Below are 24,423 nucleotides of genomic sequence, written 5' to 3' on the forward strand. Positions count from 1 at the left end.
ATCTTAATCCTCACAAACACATTCAAGCACATACCTAGCCCTGGGCCACAAGATAAAAAGTGGTACTGGTTAGGCTTAAAACACCCAAGTAAAGACCAGAGTTTGGGTGGGGTGGAGGGAGTAGGAGGACAGACAAAAGGAAGAGATATTTTACATGCAGCATTATATTTGGCTTTAGCCAATGTTCTTAGTCTGTTTCTTCAACACCAAATTCAGGCAAGTACAATGTCATTATGTCTTTTAGTAACTGGCTGGTTTTCATCTTTGTTTTTCTCCTAGATACCATTGTCTATGAATGTGTCAACATTTCTTGCCTATGATCAGCCCACAATAAGTTACTGTGGAGTACATCATGAACTGCTTGCTCACAAGCCCTATGACTCGAACAACCAGGAAGAAACAGTGGAAACACACCTAGAAACTGATCTGGATCTGAGCACAATAACAACCACAGCACGCATCAAGGAACACAGTCAGCAGCTGGCTTAACTCTTGGGGGTTTTTTGTTGTCTGTTTTTTTCCTGTAGCAGAGGCTGCAACCAAATCCTATGTAACATTATGGACAGAAGCGAGAAGACATAGTATTATGGATTCTAGGATCCCTGTGCAAATTAAAAAAGAATCACAACGATTAATTGTTTCAAGTCTACAATTTGTAATTAGTTAAGCTGTGCAGTATTTTTTTGACTTCAGAGTATGACCCTTAAAGTGAGTCTTTTTCAAAACTCATCCTACCTACCTGTATAAACTGTACAGATGTAATGTATTTTTCATATTGTAAAGTTTCAATTACCAAGAACAGCTGGTATGTACAGTACCATAATTTAATTACATCTTTACAAGTTTCAGTTTCTAAAATTTCAAATTAACAAAAGTTATTTCTTGTGTTATTAAGTTACTCTGTTTTGTAGGGATCATTTTGTTACTGCTTTTGTGCCCAGAAAACTTTAATCTAAAATTCTGTCCTTTGCAGAATATGCACCGTTTTTACCGTGTTTAACGTGTAGAATTTTATCTACTGGTTCCAGAAGTAAGGCATTAACCAAAAGGAGGGTTTAACTATTCAGACTTCCAAAAAATTCTTGAAATACCCAGCCAAGTTTTCTTATAAATGAAAATAAATTTTAAAAAATTAACAATTTCCAACTTACCTGTTGCCTTGAAATACAGACTGATTTCTAAATCAGAAAAATGTAATGATAACCAGACATATTTTACCAACAGAGTTTATGTACCAACTGTTAGCCAGCGCTGATGATGTTTTGTAAAGTTTCACTGTTCTGCAAGACAATATGGACAGGAGATTTCTATAGGCAGCTGTCTTTACAAAATCTGCTGTGAAAGTACAGTCTGCCAAATCAGGCACTCGTATTTCTACATAAAGACAAATGGGCCCAAAACCTACTTCTGTCAAAGACAGCTGCTGACAGAAGTGACAACAGAAAGAAGCCCTTAGAGTTATACTACTCCTAGAATGTAAAATATTACTCAAAAGTAAGAAACCTCTACTTTGCTGAAAAATAGAGTCATTCGGACCAAATGGTAAAGGTTAATAGTCCTTTAACATTATGATACATCAAGCTAAGAAAAAAAAACACCAAAATCTTTAAATAAAAAAAAGTAATGTTAAGTCTTTAACAATTACTACATTGCTTATTTGTCTACCATTTAATATCTGGATTGAAGCATTCTTATATCCCATTCTTTGGTTTTAAATCTTCAAGACTTCTCAATACTGTATGAGAATAACTTTTATGATACTACCCTCATGTTGTAATCATAAAAGATTACAGAAATTAGAAACACATTATATCATGCCAACTCGGTGAAATATAAAAGGGAACACGAGCCTTCCAAAATATAGGAGAAAAAAAAAGTTTCATATGTTGAAGCAACTTTTTATAATAAAGAGAAATTATATAACCACAAATCTATTTTTCTGAATGTTTATCCCACCATATTTTCGTGTAGCTTCAAAGCAGAAGACTGAAGTTTAAAATTACAGTTCAACTGTTTGTACAAAATATAAAGCAAATATAATGAAAAATAGCTTCAAAATATTGTTAACAAATGAATCTGCATTCACTATCTTTTAAGTGGAACAAAGTGTCAAAACAGAATACATTGTATTGGTTATTTATTTAGCATCTTAGATTTTGTAACATGTTTTGCATAAATTATTTGCTATTCAAAACATCACTTGTCTTTTTAAGACTCATCTTAAACCTCCACTCTTCAGTTTCTTATTTCTTTACTACATGGGTTCTTGAATTTCTGGTCATCTTCTACAGTGCTGGAATTTTACTATGCACACTTTGAAAATACAATTTGGTAATTATAAAATGAAATCAAAAATGCAGGTGTCATTCTGGAGTCGAGTGACTTTTGTACTGCAGGAAGAAGTTAACTGCTTCATTTTAAAGTTGTTTTTAAGGTTTAACGTTTAGGCATTCTGGTTATAACAGAAGGCCTGGGCTGTTATAGGATCAGATACCATCTTCCCAAAAGATTATTTCAGTTATCCTTACTCTGTCCTTCCTACTCTTTACCTTGACCCACTGCCCTCAAATATTTATGGTGCATGAACGTGGTCCTGGCACTGATACAGTTACTCAAAACACACAAATGTTCAAAGACTCCATGTACTTCTGACTTATGGAGAACTGTACGATATGAATATTTTCAATGCTAGACACTCTAATGAACTTAGGCTAAGGAACATGATAAAATATTTTCATATCCTAAGTGACACAAAATCTTTTTGACTTATCTGGTTAAACAAGCACAACTAGGTATATATTCACATACACACAACGTTTCTCCTTTTCTTTCTTCTCATTAATGAAGCATACATTAATGACTGCTTTGTCTTGAACCTCTCTTGAAAGACCGGTAGTTTCAGACCAACGTATGAATAGACAAATGGCAGAACAGGACGCTCACAGTAGTAGCGGCGATCCTGCACCTCCCAGGTACACTACCACAAGCAGATTCCTGGGCACTAGTGCCAGGCTCGCTGTAACCCCACTGGGCCACTCCAGTGCTCTGAAAGACAGATACAACATCCCAGGGCCCAAAGCAGCAGTGGAATACATACCCGCCCCAAATCCAGAGTGTTAAAAAATATGTTTCCATACATATAATTGGATGCCATTTTTTTAATGGACTACATCAACATGAAATCTGCTTTTCTCAACAACATGGATGTCTTCAAGAAAACTAGAGGGCAGGTAGGTACCTTCCATAAAAAATCCATACCATGAAAAAAATCTAGGTTAAGGTAACCCAAACAAGGACTCATTCCTAAGGTCCTATGCTAGTGTGTGTAGGCCTGCTTTCCAACAGATTATTGCCAGCCATATACTGACTCGGAGTGCAGAGAAATAGTAAATGCTCTAGTTATGTGGACAAAACAAAAAAGTATCAGCTAATAAAGCCCCAGTCTTCTAAGCTACAAGTTAGCATGAAGAAAGTAGGCTGAGCCTCTGAGTTCAAATATTTATTTATAGAGGATCACTTTCATATATCATTTCCCTTTGCAATAAGATCCCTAAGCCAGAAATAGAGGTAGCCAACAGCACCAATCTCAGTCTCACAGTTAAGCGACACTACCATACGCTGGTAGAGCATTTTATCAAGAAAAAAATGGGCAAATTCATTATGCTTGCAAAATACAAGCTGATAGAATACAACCTCTATCAATAAAAAATCCCAGACAATTTAAAAAATAAATCTAGCTACAAGCAACAGTTCATACCATCCATCAGTGGATCATGCTTCTACAGCAATTTACAGGGCTGAGACACCCACTAGGAAATTGAGCACAAGTATCTGAATGGAGATACTATCTAAAAAAAAAGAAAGTATATAGGAAGATTAATGATTAATCTGACAAATTACTGCATATGTCTCAAGACAGTATATAAAAAATAACAAACACCAAAATAACATCTATACAAGAAAGCAAATGACTGTTTCAATTAAAAAGTGATCAAAATTTGCAGTATAAGGCATTGTAAAACTATTCACAAGGGGTCTGAAAGCTACCACTAACAAAAAAAAAAAATATACACAATTTACAGAGATACATCAGAAATATCAGACTACTTTTGGCGATGCACAGACAGAAAACGTACCAGCCTCAGAAGTTATGTACTAGCTTGCTTCTTTACTAAAAGCCACTTGATTTCTCCCCTTCTCTCTCAAGGCTTTTTAATCTCTTATTGTTACGTCAAATCTGAGGATTGGACAAGAGAACAGCAATTGTGCAAAAACTATAACATGAATGGTAAAAACCCAAACAAATAAAACCCCCGAAAAAACCCCAAACCCCAAACAAACACCACTGACTAGAAAAATAAAGCCAGAATTCCAGTAGCAACAGAACTGTAATAAATTCTGGAAATTGCTTTATTACCAATGTAGGTACTCAATGATATTTAATGTAAACAAATCACATAACCATGTATAGTGTCACATACAAGCAGCTGTATTTAGCTCCCAACTGGTCTAGCAGAAATAGTCTGTCCAACAGGTGAGAAAGAACAGTTCAACTCCTGTTTCTCCTCTCTGGAGGGAAAGATCATTTTGCTCCAGACTTCTGCATGGGTCTCAGGGGCCTGGGCTTCCTGAAGGCAAATCTTACCAGTAAAGGCACAAATATCTGTAAATGAATATAATTGTTTTACTTGGTCAGATCAAAGGTACATCTAGGCTTGATAACCTGTCTCGAAGAGCAGCTGAAAGATGAAACCCAAAGAAGAACTAAAGAATGGAGCAAGCACACAGCAGTATTTCCCCAGAATGCTCCTACAGTCCCCAACAGTCTGTAGGTTGGGGACCTCCTCAACCAAATGTAGTGTCTTAATAGCCCCTCTCTGAATACATACATGGCTTCTTTGAAGCCATATAAATTTGTAACATTCACAAGTCCTGCAGAAGGGAAATGTACATTGACAAAGAAAAGCTGCCTCATTATTACTACTCTTATAGAGTAGGGCAATAACACCACCACTTTTCACTTCCATTTTTGACCCAGAAATATGATTATCACATAATTAATAATGACAGACTGTCAACATCCAGGTAGCTTGAGTAACATCCATCCAGTCATCTGAAGTATAGACATTATCTGAAACCCTGTAGATTCGATTATCAGATTTCCCTTGGGGGTGGAGGGTGTCTTAAAATCAAGATTCAGCTCACCAGAAAGCAGAATATTTTTTCAGCTTTCTCAAGTCCATCACAATGGTAAACAAAAAATAAACCTGTTTCTCACAAAGTACTCACTTTTCTCACTTTTCAACACAGAAAGACACACAGGAACCTCTTACTATATACAAGTTTGACTGTATGATCCATATTTAAAAGCAGATGCTCATTAAATTCCTCAAAAAAGGTCTAACATTTAAGTGAATTAATAGTTCTATTATGAAGTAACAAGGCCAAATTCCATTTTCCTGCTCTAATTATAGAATCTGATTATTTTTAATTATAAAGTTTCAGAATAAATCAACATGAACATCAGAGTTCATGATTAATGTTATTTTAATGAACACCTAAGGAATTAACATTTTGCCACTAGAACCTTGCCAAGAATTTTTATGTAGGCTGAAGTGCAGTGTGTACAACTGTGAAAATCCCACATGGTATAGAGCTTATATTCTACTTTATCAACATCAATTTTGCATGTAAATAACTTGTTTTTAAAGCTGTCTCTTTAGATGGTTAACTACAAAGGAGCACCTGCTGTGTAAGAGCAAATGAGCCTTCAACATGGAATTCATTACATCCACTCCTGTTACATTAAAGCTCTAATATGTTCGTAATAGTGGACACTTCAAAGTGTCACCACTATAGACATCATAAACGTAACGATAGTAATATACAAATGAGCATTAATTAATGTTGCATTAGTATGGAATTTCTTTGGATTAACATTAGTATTTGGTGATTGCCTTAATAATTGCTTTAGGTCAACTGACATAAACAGGATGGATGTTATTGTAATAAACACTAAAAGAATTAAAAACATTCAGTTATATAAGAATATGTTTTTTCCAGATTTCACAGAGAGTACCTTCAACTTTGTATTCTGTTAGAAATAGACTTCTAAGGTGGATGCAATTCAGCAAGTAGTTCTATCTACAATCTAATCATAAAGTGATTGCACCAATGAAACATATTTCAAAGTCAAATAATTTAGACTTTCTATATACTAATTCTGTGCTTCTTAGAGAACAAAAACTCATCAACTAGTGATGAGAATACTCATTAAAAGAAAACGATGTGTCCCTCCAGCACTGTACACTTCAATAATTTCAGTAGTTTTATACAAGAGCGTGTGTCATAAATGAGGCATGGAAAGCCATTAACTGAACTATTCATATTGAATACATTTTGTTGTCATTTCTTCTTTCAAAAGAAATAATGAAACTGATTCATTTTTCTAGTAACGATGATGCACCTCCCTTTTATGTCTTGCTGTTGGTAACTTTAAAGAACCGGTAAACTCACACAATTAGTCTAGACTTGACAATCCAAAAGACTTATTCTCAATTTCAGGAAAGGAAAAAATACAGCGACCAATGGTGTATCTGAATTTGCAAATAAGATTCACGAGGATGTTTTTTTTCTTGTCTTCTGCTTTAGCATTATCTAGACAGTTCATATTTCTTCCTCTTACCCTTCTGCAACTTGCCTCTCTCTCCAAGTTCTAACTGTCACAATTGAGAATGGCAGAAATAAAAAAGAAAACCACACACCACTACTCAGGTTGAGTTACTGGAGGGAAAAACCTCAGTGTTAAATGCTGAACAGATTTGCTGCTTACACCAAGCCCACACTAAAGCTTGTCTGACTCCAGTGTCTTTTACTTCATCACTAGATCTTGCAATTATAAAGTCATAAATATGCTAACGCTATAACATGCTAATAAAAATCGACCTTTTTTTCATTCTACCACTACAGAAGGTGATGGTGGGGTTGGCTGGGGTTTTTTTTGGTTGGTTGGGTTTTTTTGTTTGGTTTTTTACCTCTTTGCACCCTAAAGCCTTGAATACATATGATTAACAGATGTCAGTATAAACTGTCCTAATTCACTTTCAAGTGATTACAACACAAACTTTAAAAGTGGAACTGGAAGGGGTGAACATGATATCCTTCCCATCTCAAAGCAAAATTTTAAAAACTTTAACTTCTTCAAAAACCTTCAGTCTCTGCGGAACACAGTATCTACATCAATCTGCAACCACACTTAACTATCCTTGCTATTAGATTAACTTTCCTTATGCCTAACCTAATTGCTACTTGCAGGTGTTGGAAGTCTACACCCACATCTGCCATGGCCACCTGGAAAATGCCATACAGGTTACTACTGACTGAAAGTCTCATGATGTTTTAAGAGAAGTAAGATATTTTCCAAAATTTGAGCTTTCAGAAAGACAGATGCACTGCTTGTGAAGATGAGCGGTGCTTTTTGAAAAAAAAATTCTTTTTAAAAGTATATGCTTAAATAGGAATCGAGTTAGTGAACCTGACTGGGAATAAGCATTATTGATTACATTTCTATTTTCATTTTTAAGATGTTATAATTCATAAGATTTGTAAGACACGATTCATAATTCTGTCTAGTGTCTGGCTTAAATATAGCCATTTCTATGGTACTTCTTCCCCCAAAGCTTTCTTCCATTTCTTTATTTCTTTGAATGACTCCTTGAATCTACAAAGGATCTCACTGAAGATACCTGGATCCCAAAGAGGCATAAAGACCTGCCTCTGTTCTGCACTGCAGGATAAATTTCATGGTTTAAATTTAAAATGACATCTCAAATGTAAATGGCTGACAGTCTCTTCTACCATGTTCACAAGTTTTGGCACTTGTTCATTCTTTTCTTCCCTACCTGCATGCATTTTGCTTCAGGATTTTTGAAGTTCCACTCTTTCTTTATCAAAGTAATTAAGAAACCCACTGAAATTAAGAACTGATTTCAGATCATTTATACTGCTAAATTATATTCTAAGATTCCTTCATGTAATATGCAAGTATCTTACTAAAAACAAAATTATTCTTAGAAAAAGAATAAATTAATTTGTGCTTCCAGAAATAAGCATTAATGGCCTATCTTAAGACTTTCTGTTTAAGTTTTTCTTTTACAAAATTCGGAGGAAGGGGGGGAATTTATGCAGGGGCATTGCTAATACTACAAAAACACAACAGTTACTGAACTAAAACACTCACATTGCTAGTTAAAACTTGAAGTGATTTAAATGCAGAGAGAATTCAATGTTACTCCTGAGAGACGATGTAAAGAAAGAGGATATAAACATCACAGATGCAACTAAGTTATGCTGCAGGAATAAAAAAAAAATTCTCAAAAATTATATGGAGCTAGAATAGAAGGTATTTAAGGCTGGTTTTTAAAAGGAGGTACAGGCTAATAAGGCACTAAATAAAACAGGAAATAGGAAGGATTAAATTTAAGTCTGGACTGAATACATGCAGGCAAACCACCTGATAATGAAAAAGGCTTCTGCCTTCCTCCCAAATGAAAAACATTTTATTTCCACTTTCTCCAGTATTAAATACCTTCTGTATATCTGAGTAATCAATAAGACAGTATCCAAATGTAAATCAAGAGGGATAAAAAAAGCTGGCCTTATATACATGAACTAAAAGCAGTAACTGACCACAGCGAAAAAGCAGATAAGACCCACATATGCAAACATTTAAATCTCAATTCTCTAATTGCTCTGGGAGGCAAATAAATAACTCTACATTGGAGACTCGATCAAGTGCTTTTATGTTAAAAATAACTTATTGCTAATGACCTGTTTCACCTAAGAGGACTTCAGGGAAACCAAGGGAAGTGGAAAAGTAAATCAAAGACAGAATTATTAATAAATAAATAATCAAAGAATAATATATGTAAGGACACACAAATATTGCTCATATGAAAATTAATTCAATTACATGGGGCAATGAGGACTATCAAAATGTTGCCTATCAAAAGCAGAGGTCTGCTATGCTTTAGTGGTATATTTTTCCATTAACACCACAGTTTTCAAGACTCTCAGTTATAAAGGTAACCTTGGAAGATAATTAAAACACTAAGCAAGCTTTATAAAATGAAAATCTAACATATACATTGTAGCATCAACAGGTCAACTAAGCTGAAGTACTATGAGTTGGTTTGCAAGTTTACTGTCTGACTGAAGAGATGAATGAGCAAACCAGCAATTAAGTATGAGGGTGAAATGTGCTAACTACCAATAACAACTCTTGAGATGCTTACAGTTATTTCTCACACAAAGTCAGTATCTCCATTAAAGTTGTCCAAAATGAATCAGCATTTCACTAAAAAACATCTTCTTCTATGCCACAAACTTTAGGAAATACAACCAACTAGGAAAAATTAATTCTAGCTATACAGGAGATGGGTAGATGTGTAAAATGGAGAAAGAAAGGAGAAAAAACAGTAAGAGAAGCAGACATAAAAGGAAGACCGAAATTTTTCAACTATGAAGGACCTGAAAAAAGCGTGTAACTGATCATTATGCTAACACATTAAGATAAGCAAGTAAATAGGAAGTAATGAAAACGGGAAGGCACAAATTAAGCTGCTCATTCATACTGACTGGTCCCAAATCAGATTTCATCCTCTGGGGAAGGGGTGTGAACACGATGACATCTACATTCAACACGGTGTCTACCTCAGCTGCCACAGCAGTAAAAATAGGTGAATAAGACATTATGTTATGTCAGAAGGACAGGATGTAATACTATATATATGAAGACAATACTAACTGAATTATGTTATCTTTTCAGCTTGAATACTTCGTTCTGTTTGGACACCTCAAAGTAGATGCATTAATTTTCTTCTGACAAAAAGGGTTTTTACTTTGCAGCCGTAACTCTCAAAATAAATAGGTTTAAAAAAATGCATTTTTCATCCCTAGCAAATGAACACCAAAGCCCGTATAATTATCTGCTCCCAAAATTCTTATAAAAATAAGAGCTTTGCAATCAGATTTACTTGATTTAAGGATAATGAAGCACGTTTTGTGGGCTGCAGAACCTTATAAATCTTTTCTGATTTCTTTTGGGGTAGAGGGAAAAGGGGAATTGTTGAAGGAAAAGATGATAGATTACATTTGTCTGTGGGTAATAAGGCTTCCTACAAGGAGAAACAGCACACTCTGACTAATTACATGCAGTTTGAGGCCAAGAGAGACATACAGACTCTAATCCTGGACAAAAATTTCGGCTGCCACAAAATACTGATACAAAAATGCATGAAGAAAACAGGATGAATTCACACTATTTTTCAACATTTTTTCTTTTACTGATTTACTTGGCTTAAACAGAAGGTCAAACTACAGTTTCTTCCTTCTGCATTGCAGAAATTCTTCCATCTTGCATCATGAACGTCAATAGAAAAAGAAAGTAATAGTCAAACTCCATAGAGAGAATGTAAAAACATCAAAACCACAGCACAATTCCAATAAAAAAGAGATATAACCAGGACTGCATTTTAACAAAAATATTGAGTATATTTTTCAAAGAATGTTTATAAGACTACAATAAACATGGGTGTCTAGCAATACAGGCAACAACAAAAAGCACAGCATGAAATATTCACCAAAGACCACACTTTAAAAAAAAATTAATAACATCCCCTTCCCCCTCCCCCATTATTTTTACTAGATGCTACACAGTTGTCCTGTTATAGTCACAGACCCGAGCTTAACTCCTTGAAACAAGATGATATTCTGGCTCCATTAAAGTCAGCTGAAGTTCCACCACTGGCTTTAGAAGATGTGACCTTTTAACGTAGTGGGATTTTTGCACTTGTACAGATGACAGTCAGGAGTCAGCAACAGAAATAAGAATGAGTGTTTTACATAGCACAGTTTGACATGGGCAATAGCCACAACACACTAGCTTACCTCATAATTAAATACTCACCCGCAGTCGTCTGAGATATTCCTATACTTGAAAGAATATTTGATGAGAAGGTAACTCCTTCCTTCTCACACAGAAAAAAACCCAACTCATCCATATAGAAATTAAATTTTATGTGTCACTGAGAAGCAGCCATTAGGAGCTCCCCAGAGACTGCCTCCCTCTTGACTAGAATTTCCTCCACCTTCTCCTTAAAAGAATAAAAAATCTGAATCAAAGCTATGTTTTACTGCAACACAATTCTGAGCGCGTGAAAAAGCTGCCCTGCTGGATAAAAAAAATCCCTAAAAATCAAAGTGTCGGTCAGCAAATCTCTCCCTTGCTCATCACATACCCTTCCTTTCCTACGAAGCTTGTTCTCAGGCTAAGAATTCTCAGGGAGGGATTTTTGAGATTCAATAAGTTTATAAAACTCCCTTAGGATCCACAGAAATAATACCTTCTTTCCCTGAAGTCTCCTCCAAGAGATACCAGTCCCTAAGTTAGGAAACTCCAGAAATTTCTGTCAGCTAGGCACGCTCAGCCAGTTTCACAGGAAGCACCTTCCACCCTCCTTCCGGAAGGCTCCACCTGAACAAGGCCTACAAGGCCCAAGAGGCCCTGCCTCTGAGCCAAAATACAACATACAGTAATGTTCAGTAAACAACTGAATAACAAAAATTATACTATCAATCACATCATCCCAGAACATCAAAAGTCACAGCTTATATCACAGTTCACAGATCAAAAGCATCAGAATCACTTACATTTTTCTTCTTTGTAGTTTTAGGAACTTCAGGTTATTTTCTAGGTTGCCTTATGTATTACTTCAGCACAAGCTAACAAGATATTGAGTGAGAATTCATTAGCAGCTGGTCAAGTGTAAACAGTTCATCAATCATTTTTATTTCCTTCCTGTCAGCAATTCTAATTTCAACTCTGGAAAAAAATTCTGTTTTAAACTGTGAAATATATCACATAAAATAGTGACATTTGATAGTATGTTTTTAGATTCTCAAACTTATTGTGAAAAAGTCAGTTCAACACATAATGAAGTCATTCTTCCTTTGTAAACACCAAACCCAAAGGGGAAGGGGATAAAAAAAAAAGCTTCTTCAGCTAGAGCAGATGAACAAACTACAATCTATTCCAGAATAAATCCATCAATTTGTACCTAAAGTGCCAGTAAAAATCCTGGGAGAATTGCAAAGATCTCTTGTGTCTTATGTTTACATGACTTCTGCTCAATGAAAAATAAATACATATTTTGGGTTGTTCTTATATTCCAGTCATGCCATACAACCAAATTCTAGAAGGGTTTGTTTTTTTGGTTGGTTGTTTTTTTTACAACTTTCTTCAGAGAAAAATGTTAATATGAGAGAACAGGTCACATATTACATTACACAAATGCAATTTGGTTGCTGAAGTTTTAAATTTGTACAGCAAAATTCCAATCTTCTATTTCTGATACTTGAGTTCTAGTTCATCAACAGCTTATAAGATATAAAATTGTTAGGTGGATTGTGAAATACTAAATTTAGATAAATCTTTATAATGTAGTTATAAATTTGGCAGGGTAAAAAAAATCCTGCTGATACAATAAGCTGAATCACTGTTAACTGTACTACTTTCATGCAAACAGTTCGTAAGGAAACAGACTCATAGTATGCATACGACTATTAATAGCTTCTTTTGTATATCCAGCCTTCCCCCAACAGTAAAGACAAAATTATAGAAGGGACAGATTATTATCTGTAGATAACCTGGAAGTCTAAAAGCCCCACCAAATTTCAATCCAGTTTTGATCACTGCATACAAAAAGCATTCAACATTACGATTCTACACTAACCTGGGGAAAAAACCAATTTGTAATACAAAAATGCACAACGAAGACTGGGAATACTACTTCAATAAAAATGTAAGCCAAGAATCAGTGGGGCTAGAAGGGACCTCAGGGTGCCTTTTTCCATCCTGACCACTCTGAAACAGCCCAACTGTTCCTAGAGCTGCCCAAACAGATGTTTGTCTAACAAGTCTTTAACTGTCAATAAACAAATCTCTACAGCCTCCCAAGCCAGCTATTCTGTTAAAGAACAGATGTATTTGAAAAAACATATTTTGAAAATTCACATTTGGTGTTTATCATCACCTTCTTATTCTGAAGATTTTTAGGCAATGAACATTTAAGGATTTCCTCCAGCTTCTTCCTGGTTATCCAAGTTACAGGGACTGATCTATTAATTCCCTAGTTTCAAGATAAGTGTTGCTTTTCTGTTACTTGCAAATAGTCATTCCTCACTTTTTTCTTTTTTTTTTAACACAATCAAGGCCAATGGTTGAGAAACTCCTTTCTTAAATATTCTTTAACCTATTTCTGGCATGTATTTCACTTTTCCTATTAACTGCATTAAGCACTTATTCACAACTAACTATTTACACAAAGTCTGAGGCAGGTAGAAAAATCATAGTTACTCTCGCCCATTTAGAAAGGTCTTTACTTTCCCCTTCTTAGTTCCTCTTATTAATAATGGATTAATACAAACTTCTCTCCTTGCCTTATGCAACCTCTACCGGTTTTCACACACTCTATGCCTCAGCTTTTTTGGCTGTGTCCACAATAAATTCTTGTCTTTTTATTTACACTGCATTTCTATTTTATTTTTCAGCTCCTGATGCAGGCAAGTTGGTCTCTTTCTCTGCTTTCCACTTTTCCAGAAGTTTGTTCTTGTTTAAATAGCTTCTACCCTCTACTTTCTTTTGAACCTTTGTCTTTACTGCAAACTTTTTTAATGAAAGGTTTTGCTGTTTCATTTGTAATCTTTAGAATGTTTCTTGTTTTCTTATAGTATTTTTGACTAAATTTCTTCCAATGCTCAGATTTCCACCCTCTTCCTCACTATTAAAATTCACTAGTTAGTTCTTTCTTTTAACAGAGCCAAAAAGTCTCTGATGCTATACAAAAACTTGTTGGAGGGTGCCTTGCTGTATTATTTTTGCAATTGAACATTTGTTATTTGGACAAAGGAGCAAACAGCCATTGTGACCTAGAAACCACATATGAAAAACATCTTCATCCAGCCAACAACAGCCAGGACTTACGGAGCTGAGGAGAAGGTATGACTTTCACAGACAGATGGCAGCAATTGTTTCTCAGTACTCCCACAGGCCCGCTATGTTGTGAGATTGTCCTAAGCACGGAGCAAGATCTCACAGCAATCCCATGACGCTATTTTCAAACTCCTCCTCACTTACTTCCTCCTGTCACTAAAGATTCACTCCCACCACCAGCTAGAAGGAATTCCAAGGAGAGGATCATGTTCTGGCTGTTTGCAAGCAATGCATGATTCCAGATTTGCAGGCTGGCCTGTGGATCTACAGCATAGAGACACAGACTCTCCACTACAATAATAAACTAAAGAATAAAAAAATTAAAACTTCCACCCTGAATTAGTGGTCAAAACAAAAATCTAAAAACACTCCTCCTGGTTATTTCTTCAACCTCCCTGTTTTAATGAAGTTGTAGTAACTGTTTGGGTTTGTAGTAGTATTCCACTGGAGCTGTATCTAAATAAATGACAGGAAGATAATTTGAATATCTGACCTTTGCCAAACATCACTTTTACTCCAGACATGGAAAAGCCAAACTTTTTGGCAATGTTTATGAATACACAGACACCTGAATTACATCACCCAGTTCACCTCTGTCCTCACCAGCATTAAGAGTAGAATCACCTCTTCCTTATGATGCAAATTATACTACTAATAATAAAATTCACCTTTTTTTTTTTTCTTTTAAATGCTCAAGGGAATGTCATCTGCCTCCTCTAACCTCGTCCTTTGGAAGCTGCCATCACGTAGGTCATGCCATTCAGTTACAGTGTGTTTCTGGAAAACCCAGTTTCCAACTTGTCTAATTACATCTTTATTTTTTTAATTCAACCAAGAGTCAGTTATAATTTGCAGATCCACACAGAATATATAGACTAGCATAAAACACATTTCATACTGAAACAAATCAGTGAGGCACAAAAGCAGATTAAAGGAGATAAGAGGGCTCTGCTGTTTCTGAGAGAGTGAGCTGTTAATCTAAAAAGAGGTATTGGTAAATCCAAGAAAGTGAAACAGGCTCGCATTTCTTCATTAAATTAAGAATTATTTTTCCATGAAAGTGAAAACCAGAAAAAATTCAGGGAGAAACAACTCCTCTAAGCTTCCTAAGGAGGCATTAGCTGCAAGAACTAATAGGTGTTAGGAAGGAAGTTCTCTAATGAGAACCTCTCTATGGGTGCAACCTGAGACTTGAGACACACATTGAGAAAGAATCCGTAACATACACCTTGCCAGGAAAGGATGACAAGTCAGATGAGTAAGGGAGAAAGTGCAGGGGTCCTTCTGATTTCCCAGGGTGCACTGAGTTAACAGCTCACAGCCCACAAAAGGGACAGTTCTGCCCAGCTAGCCTGCTTCTGCACTCTAAGTTACTCATTCCTGTTTCCCTGGGGGTGTATGTAGAGCTTGTGTGCTCTTCTCAGAGTTTGACTCAGCTCAGTAACACTGAAAGAAAATTAATCAACAAGAACAAGTGCATAGTCAGTTTGGCAAGCTGGCCTGTCTGAGAGGCAGGGTAACTTAAGTATCAGAGCTAGCACAAGGAAAGGAACACGCCTGAGTGGCTGACAGCATGAACATGCAAGGTACACAATGGGACTACCTATTCAGGCTGAATCGAGCACTTAGATCAAAGCAAGGGGGAAAGGCAAAAACTCCGATTAGACAGAAGGAAAAAACTTCTTCACAATGAGGATGATAAAACACTGGTAAAGGCACCCAGAGTCAGTGTAATCTGCATCCTTAGAAACCTGACCTGACTGAACACAGGCCTGAGCAACCTGATCTAACTTTGTAGCGGGTCCTTCTTTGAGCAGGGACTATCACCAGATGTCAGATGTCCCTGATAGTTAAAATACAATCATGTAGTATTTTAGGTTAATAGTGTCAACAATTAAGTTAATATTGATGAAAGATACAGAGACAAAAGTGAGTAGTCAGAATGCTTACTACTTGCTTGCAATTCTATCAAACATTTAAAGTGGCATTGACAACGCTACAGACTAACTGGAAAAGAAACAGCAAGAATCAAAGCACATGATCAGAAATCAGGAATAAGGGTGACTGGAATTTCTTCAGAGGAATCTTTATTCTATTGAATTTTGCCAGTTTATCAAAAGCAGAATATTACATGGAAATAGAGCAAGTACAGCAGATCTTCTGATAACACACAGGCATATGCCCTGCCAGCTCTGCAAGATAGCCTTGGAACCAAAATCTGAAAGTTTCAGATCCGCTGCTCCCCATCTGTTCTGGCAATGAAGAACTTGGAGGCACCAGTCCCTGAGTAGTCTTCCTCTACAAAAGTTCTGTTCTTGCAGCTCAGAGATGCAGGTGTTCTGAGGATCACAATAACTAAGGAGCCAAACAGCCTAAGAACCCGGCAGCCTTACCTGGGGCTTATTCAGATTTTGAATGCTCACTCAGATGCAACGGAACTCTGGTTTCCCATTGGTATCTAGAATAATACTTCATCTTTCATCTCAACAGTCTGGACAGTGGTCCGCAGCTGTTCAGGAGTGGACAGGTATAAAACTGATAATAATCTTGGCAATGTCAGTCAGCATCATGTAAGACATCCCAGTGTATTTCATTTTGAAATCTTGCTTTAAGGTTTGCACAATTGGACACAGGAGGTGGCTGGTAGAACCCAGTTTATTAGGCCTCTTTTCTTCAAATTAGAAACAAAAATGTTTCCACTAACTTGAAAGCCAAGAAACAAAAACTGTTTCCTAGCCAATTGTGGCAAGGACCAAAAAACTCATTATGAACTTGCTTCCTTAAAAAATGGCTACAGACTGTCATACTGCATTTCATGATTCCTTTACCTAGTTATTGTTTGGTTTCAATTAGTTCACACTTTCTACTCAAACTTTGTAAAGTTTTAATGTATTTCTCTTCCTTATTATTCCAAACAGTAGTCTGGGAACATCATTACCAAACCAAAACGGTTCCCGCTTGTGCGCATATGCCCTCTCACATATACACTTTCCATTTGTGCATGTGTACGGTTAGCAAAGATACATAAATTATACAGCACCTTTTTTCTGTATTAAGGAAAAAAAAGTACCAATCAAGCTTCCAGAGAAAACATTTACCTCGGACTCCAGCTTCATTTTTCCATTAACTGCTTCCAGGGTGTATATAATTTTTGTATTTCTTATTTTCTCCTATTTATGTGGAATTCAAATTGATTCTTATCCTTCATTTCTCCTGGAAAAAGCTAAATATATTCAGTAAGAGAACAGAGGGAGGGATTCCTTTACCAGTTATCTCCTTTTACAGACTAATAATTCTTCCCATACAATATTAGGGTTTGGAAAAAATTAGAAACATTGCTACTTGATAAAAAAGATAATCCTAGATTATTCCTGTGTACAGCCCCCAGTTAAGTAGCTGGCTTATGCTTTCTTTCCTTCTTTGTATAAGTTTTATTTAATTTTTGCTACTGATAATGAAACAATGATTAAAAATAATCAGAATAACCTAAGATAGCAAGGATTTTCCAGTAAATAGAGTAATTAGAATAATTTACTTTATTTAATGTATTCTACTAAGCATTGCAGCTGTCTGATTTGAGACATTTATTTTCTTCACATAAACAGAAAGAAAATGGGCCAACTGGCAACAGAGGCATGGAAAACAACCGCGAGAAGCAGTTCTTGAGAAAAGCTGATCATGAAAGGACTTTTTTTCTTTCTTCAATTAATACGATGGTGGGGGTTGATTTGATTGTTTACTTTTCCAGCCTTCTGATCATACACATTGGTCACAAATGTAATGATACAAAAGACTATTTTTCCTTTTCATTTTTAGTTAATTAAGAAAAAGAAGAGTAGCACTTCACACAGAGAAACAACAACTGGAAATGAATCCACTGAAATGAAAGTTAAAATAAAAAGGAAGTGCCAATAAATACTGTTTATGGCCACAGTCAGAGATCTGGTTTTGTTATTTAAACCATGTTTTGATTTTCTTTTCAGAAAGAAAATGGAATTGCAGAATTTTAATTTAGATCCCCAGGTCTCCAATCTCTTTTAAATCACTGTTTTAAGATCCAGCTGAACAGTAAAGACAAAGCATTTGAATTTTTTATGCAACAGTTTTATGATACAATACTGATTGCATCAAAAGTGATCATAAGCTATTTCACATAAAACTCCACTGTTCATTCCTCATAAAAAAAGATCAATAGAAGTTAGGCAAGAAATTAAGTTGAAAAGCCAGTTGAGAATTATGCAGATATCTCCATTTCTATCAAAGAGAAGTCATCTCTGGTTCTATAAATTAAGAACGGCAGCATTTTGTAAGTTGCTAGATTATAAATATCTTAAAATTGTGTAACTACAAGAAAAAGCATTTGTTTTTAGCCACACAGTAGACCTCAGCACTCTCGCTGATGAAATTCATAGGGAGAGCCTTTAATCAACCACTACCCAAATGATTTCCACAAGGAATTCAAGGTGTCATTCTAACCTTTGTTTCATAGAGAGGATTAACTAGCATGGAACTTAACGTAGTAACTGCTCTCCCTTTTAACACCTCAAGATTGCCAGAGGTTATCCAAATTAAAGAAACCTTCTTTATAGTACTTTATGTAACTTCTTGTCCTACCCTCATTATCAGAGTATCTTTTTATCTTCCATTAGTAAATAATGTGATTAACTTCATATTAAAAGAAGCTGGAATGGACATCCAGGAGTTTACACAGACTTTGGAATTTATTCAAATGTTTAGAATCACAGACTCCAGTTATTGAAGTCTGCAGGGACATCTGGAGATCATCCAGTCCAACTCACTGCTCAAACCATGATCAACTACAGCCGTGCCCATTTGGATTCTGCATGAGAACTCTACAACCTCTCTGGGTAACCTGTTCCAGTATCCAACCACCCTCACAGAAAAAAAAAAAAATTCTTCTTGTTTAAACGCAATTTCCTGTATTTCAGTTTGTGCTTAATCCTCTTGTCCTGTCACCTGCTCCTTGTCCTTTCAGCCCACGTCACTGTCAACTTATCTAGCCAATACTTCATCAGTTTGTGTACAGGTGACAGTGTCAGAAGCCTGACTAAAGTCAAGTTCAACAACATCCAGCATGCTATCACATAGAACATGTGTTTAAAGATTGCACAGAGATATTTCGGGTGGTATAGGTTATATACTTAGCAATTAAGAGGGTTTTAATAAAAGAATTTAAGTAATTTTGGATTTATTTAGAAAAAATAATTCTTACGTTAAAAAGTTAGATTTGGATTTCATTTGTCTGCAATATCAATATTCTATTAAGAGTTCCCTAAACTACCAATGACTGGTCTTTTTAACAAGAATTGTTACATAAACAAGAAGTAAATACCTTTTAATGTGAAACAGAATATGATTTAGAAATGTATTTGGACAAAAAAATATCAGCTGTCCTATACAGAGATAAAAACCCAAGATAAATGCATTCTTATACACCAGACTTAAGTAATGTTCCTAGAAATGGCATGCATAACATTTAGAAAAATGATCGGTCTTCAACATCCTCCAGAAAATAGGAAACTGGTCAAGAAAAGCCTCATGTAATGACAATCACTTTGCATAAACTGTAAAAAACCCTCCTTGTAAATTAAACAGCTATGTAGGTGTTGAGTTAACAAATACTTTAATATTTATTTGTAATGCTTGTTTATTACCATAATCAAAGATTTATTTCATTTCGGAGAGAGAAAATGCTACTTTATTGAAGGTTCCCTGAAAAAACCCCTCAGTCTTCAGCAACCCCATATATTTCCAGTCCTGTCAGGTATACCAAATACAAATTACTAACTATTGTACTGAATCATTCTCTACAGAGCCACGAGTTGCTCATCACGCTACATTACTTCAATGCAAGCCTTAAGATCTGATTAATCCTAAAATAGCTTGACTCAGACCTGTTAAATGAAAAACAGGGCTCAGGAATATAAAATCTTTCATTATCTTTCTCTAGCTCACGTGCATAGATCACAGTATACTGCAAATTTTGTAAGACCATATATAATCAGGTAAGTTGAACTGCAGCTTATTTTTCCACTGTAAATCTATTTGGGGCATTCACTAGACTACTCTTGTCTTTTAAGCACACTAAAAATCTTCTTCCTAAACAGTCCATATCTAATTTCCCTACAAAACTGAATGTTTGACAAAAGTTAACATTTAGAAAAATAATTTTCAATTACACATACTGCATATAAAAAGTAAGAAAACCCACTGTAGAAGTTTTCAAAGTCAACTGAATTAAGCACTCGGCCAACATCAACAACAGAATTATGAAAGCTACATGTTTTCCTGCATAATTGCCAGCATAATATGCCATATAGGCATACCAATTCTACTCGAATAAATCTTTTTTTTCTGAAAACATAATACTCAATAAAGTCATTTAAAAAAAACCCTGAATAAGAAAAATCTGAACAACACTTTCCACCCACACATCACACATTGAAATTTTTATAGTTTACATTTTGCTATATCTGACTTCCAAACTTCTCTGGAATAGCAGTTTTTTTAAAATATTTGAATATTAAGAGGACAGTAAAGTAAGAACATTTGAATCCATTCTTTTTTTAAAAAAAGACGTAAACACAAGCTCTGTTTGTTCACGTTCCTACATAGAAATACAGAAAAAAGGATTTCAGGAAGTCAGTTCATTCAACCACTTGCATGAATAACCAACCAACAGCTATTCTGTTCTTGAAGACTTTAACAAGGAATTTCTTCAAACTCTGCTGTTAGTCTAGTCTGCCAAGTTTAGGCTCAGTTCTTCAACCAGAGAACAATTACACAGAACTTTTCCAGATACCTATTAGTCAAAGAAAGTGGTATCATACAGCTGTATCATACATGATTGTTTGGAATCATTTTCTTTGTATAGAGAAAGTTGAGAGACACATCAAGCTAAATAGATAGAGGTACCAAGCTGTAGGTGAAAATGCATTTCTTCAGTCATAGCTCAGATTCCTCAATTAATGAGCTGAATTATCAATTTTACTGATTCACAATATCATATAGAAACACAGACAATTTCACTGAAAACTACAATCAAACCACATTTTGGAGCTCTGTAAAAAGATGTACCTGCCTTAGCAGAACTGGACATGTCCTACCAGTAGTTTCACCATGAACAACAACAACAAAGGACAAACAACGTGAAAACAGTAAAATACGCATATTTAGACATGTATCAATATATGATCTGTGGACTGGTTGCAATACTTTTGACATCTGGCAAGAAGATCTCTTACAACAAAATTTTAATACACATCACCATAGTTTTCTATAGAAGAGCAAACAGTAGCTGGCAGGTATGGAGATGACAAGGTTTAAGTTTTTAAGTCATGAAAAATGTATTCATGAAGGAAATTATACATTCCAAATACATTTTCAGCATGCTATTAAAAATACTCATATTAGACTGCTCACTATACCCCCACTCCAAAACATAAATGTAAATTAGCCCAAAATTAATGAAACTTAAAAAGTGTCAAACACTGTGTTTCCTGAAATAGCCTGTGTTCCCTGAAGCCTGTCTGACAGGAACAGGTTAGATGAACCTTTATGTGAACAGAGAACATAAGCTTTACCATAAAGAGCTGTAACAGATATGAAAAGTGTCTGGAGCTTTTTCACAAGTTTGATTATTTGATTCATGTCATGTGTATTTTCTCTGGTAAGAGATACCATTTTTGTGGCCTAATTTCTTATTGATGGACTAGAAGTCTTTTCATATACATATTATTAACCATCAATAATCCACTTTTCTGCAGCTATAGCACATGGATAATTAAGGGAAAATAGCCCCAAGAGATGCAAATATCTAACAAAGACAACCAGGCAATACTTTAAATTAAAAATATGAAACATTCCCTTTTTAAGCTGAACAAAATGTTTTCTTCAATCTGAAATAACTCTTTTGGAGGAGTTCTTGCAATTTCCAGAACTACCAAAAACGTTCCCCCTAAGCACTGAAATGAAAAATCCACTGCTCAGAGCAAGATTAAGTAGTTTAAATGCAAGATACACTGCACTACTGTGATGATAAACCAAAGTGTCTGGTCTTCCCTCTATCCAGGGAAGTGTTAAAAGTCTTCATCAGGAAACCACAAGGTACAAGTAACATGAAGTTTGAGGTAGCTGTATGTTTGAGGTATCTATATGTCCTTCCACTCTAAAAGAGTAAGAATGGCAATAAAATAATACACAAAATGTTAGTAATCACAGGCAGTCTCTGCCTAGAGACAGTGGGTCAGATCTTAAGCTCTGGTGAAGAGTAGTCAATAAAGGGATAAAGCAAGGCATTAACACTCCAGAGCACTCAAATTTATGAGTAGAGACACAGGGTAAGGCCCAGCACCATGCCATCAATAAACAGAGACTTCTGGTTTTCCATCCATTTTCTGGTTTTGAATTTCCAATACTCGTCTTCCAGTAAGTGAACAACAATTGCAATTTGAAATCTAGACAGACACAACTGCACAAGTCCCAACTATCCACTGTATCATCTTTCCCACAGTTGGGCCTTGACCATGGCTATAGAGGGCTCTGTACTGCAAACCTTTTCTTTAGAGGCCTCAGCACAGTCCAGCTCAGGTGGACTGTCTGTCTCAGGTGTCCCCCTAATTTCAGAGATCCTGGCTCCTCTGCTCTCATCCTCACCGCGTTTCAGTTTATGTGCTCAGATCCAAATATGCCTCAAATCCAAATGTGTCTCTCATCCAGAAGTCGTGAACACAAACCTGTGGTGAAGCAACAGGCTTCAGAGAACCCAAGGAAATAAAGCTCCAGCAGCTGCATTCCCACTGAGATTCAGGTATGCCTTACACGCAATACAGGTGCTTCACCGTCTACCATCAACTACTTCATCTCCCTTGCAGCATCATTCCTGGAACGGTCTGATGCTGTCTGCCACAAAGCAGAAGAGATTTATAGTTAAGTCTCAGCTTGGCCTACCCTTAGGCTACAGGGATGGTCAGGGCTTGATTATCAGTACCCTAGATAGGTAATATAAATATACACAAAGTGGTCAACCTCAGCCCACTTCCTGATCTGGCCTCAAGGTAAAACATATCATTAGTCTGCTCCCATTTTCTTAAATATCTCATTAAGCAACTGAAACCACCACTGGTGTGAGAAGGGCTGGCTTGGCTCTACTCCATGCTACCCAGTATAGCAGTGCCACACACGGTATAGCAGTGCCACATACATGGTACAGCAAGCAGCAGCCACCACCACCTGCGGCACAAGAAGCACAGAGATGTCCAGAACTGCAGACAAAATTATTAAGTTGCTGCTAGTTTGCACAGTCACACATTTCTGTATGTGTGTGAAATATTCTGTGAAATATTTTTAACAAGAGAAATTATTCTGCTGCACTGATGCATTTTTCAAATCTGCATGAAGTTGGCTAATGTATTTAAAAAGAACAAAATAATATTGGTTTTATAAATGTATTTTCAGATCTCAGTGTTTCAGATTTTCCTTTGAAACTATTTTTAAAGATAGAAGTCTTGAAAACATGCAAAACCTTTGAAAATGACAATGGAAATGCAAACTATTTTACTGACATTATTTGACCCAAAAAACTTAGGTAATTTTAACATAAAACTCCAGTAAGGAAACAGAAGGCTTTGAAATACACAAAAAGAAAGAATGAAATCACACCCTATCAGAAAAGGAATAAAGTACACTGGCCCAGCACGCATAACAGTGTGTTATACAACAACCAATATTCAGAATAAGCTGCAAAACTAATAAAGCTCAAATATCATGAAACATCATTCCAAAAGTAAGGAAACTAATTCAAGAAAGCAGCTATCAGCATATCTGACCTTTCTTCATCAATCTTTTTTCAGCCTTGTCTGAACAATCTAGCCAGTGACCTTTATTCAAACCCACAGGTGGGTGCAGAATAATTATTGAGACATACCCACCCTATTTAATGAAGGCACAGAAAGCAGTGCCTGCAATCATCCTAACTGCTGCTCACAACAGTCACTTTAACCCACATTCAATCACAAGTCTATTATCCCTTCTGATCACCCAGATAAGCGCATATCCCTATTGTGACTGGGACTAAAAAGCAGACAGAGAACTCAAGAAACGTGGAGTTAGTATCGCTGTACTCCAATGTATTCAATAACTTTTCATTTAAAGGATGAGCAGAGACAAGACAAGAGCTTGTCATTAGGAAAATGCAAGTGCTTATTACTAGAACAAAATGATTGCTCCTACAGATGCATTATTATCCACACACCATAGTATGATTCTGCCATTAATAAGCTATCCAAACTCACAGTTGTAATTCCTGTTATTTGATGTCCTGAAACGCAAATATATCCCTTAACAATATATGT

The 24,423-nt window shown here is 35.9% G+C and overlaps 2 protein-coding genes across 10 annotated transcripts in view; one reads left to right on the forward strand and one right to left on the reverse strand.

The window, feature by feature from the left end:
- Positions 1 to 2,281, forward strand: part of LRRTM3 (leucine rich repeat transmembrane neuronal 3) — an 89,243-nt gene extending 86,962 nt beyond the window's left edge. For both annotated transcript variants that reach the window (XM_075758859.1, XM_075758858.1), the window contains one exon: positions 280 to 2,281. In XM_075758859.1, the coding sequence (XP_075614974.1) occupies positions 280 to 489 (210 nt within the window). In that variant the 3' untranslated portion in view covers positions 490 to 2,281. The remainder of the gene's footprint in view (positions 1 to 279) is intronic.
- The window catches only part of CTNNA3 (catenin alpha 3), a 512,461-nt gene that overhangs the window by 364,196 nt on the left and 123,842 nt on the right, over positions 1 to 24,423 (reverse strand). The gene's annotated exons all lie outside the window — the stretch shown is intronic.

This window comes from Balearica regulorum, chromosome 7 (assembly GCF_011004875.1).
Source record: "Balearica regulorum gibbericeps isolate bBalReg1 chromosome 7, bBalReg1.pri, whole genome shotgun sequence".
NCBI lineage: Eukaryota > Metazoa > Chordata > Aves > Gruiformes > Gruidae > Balearica > Balearica regulorum.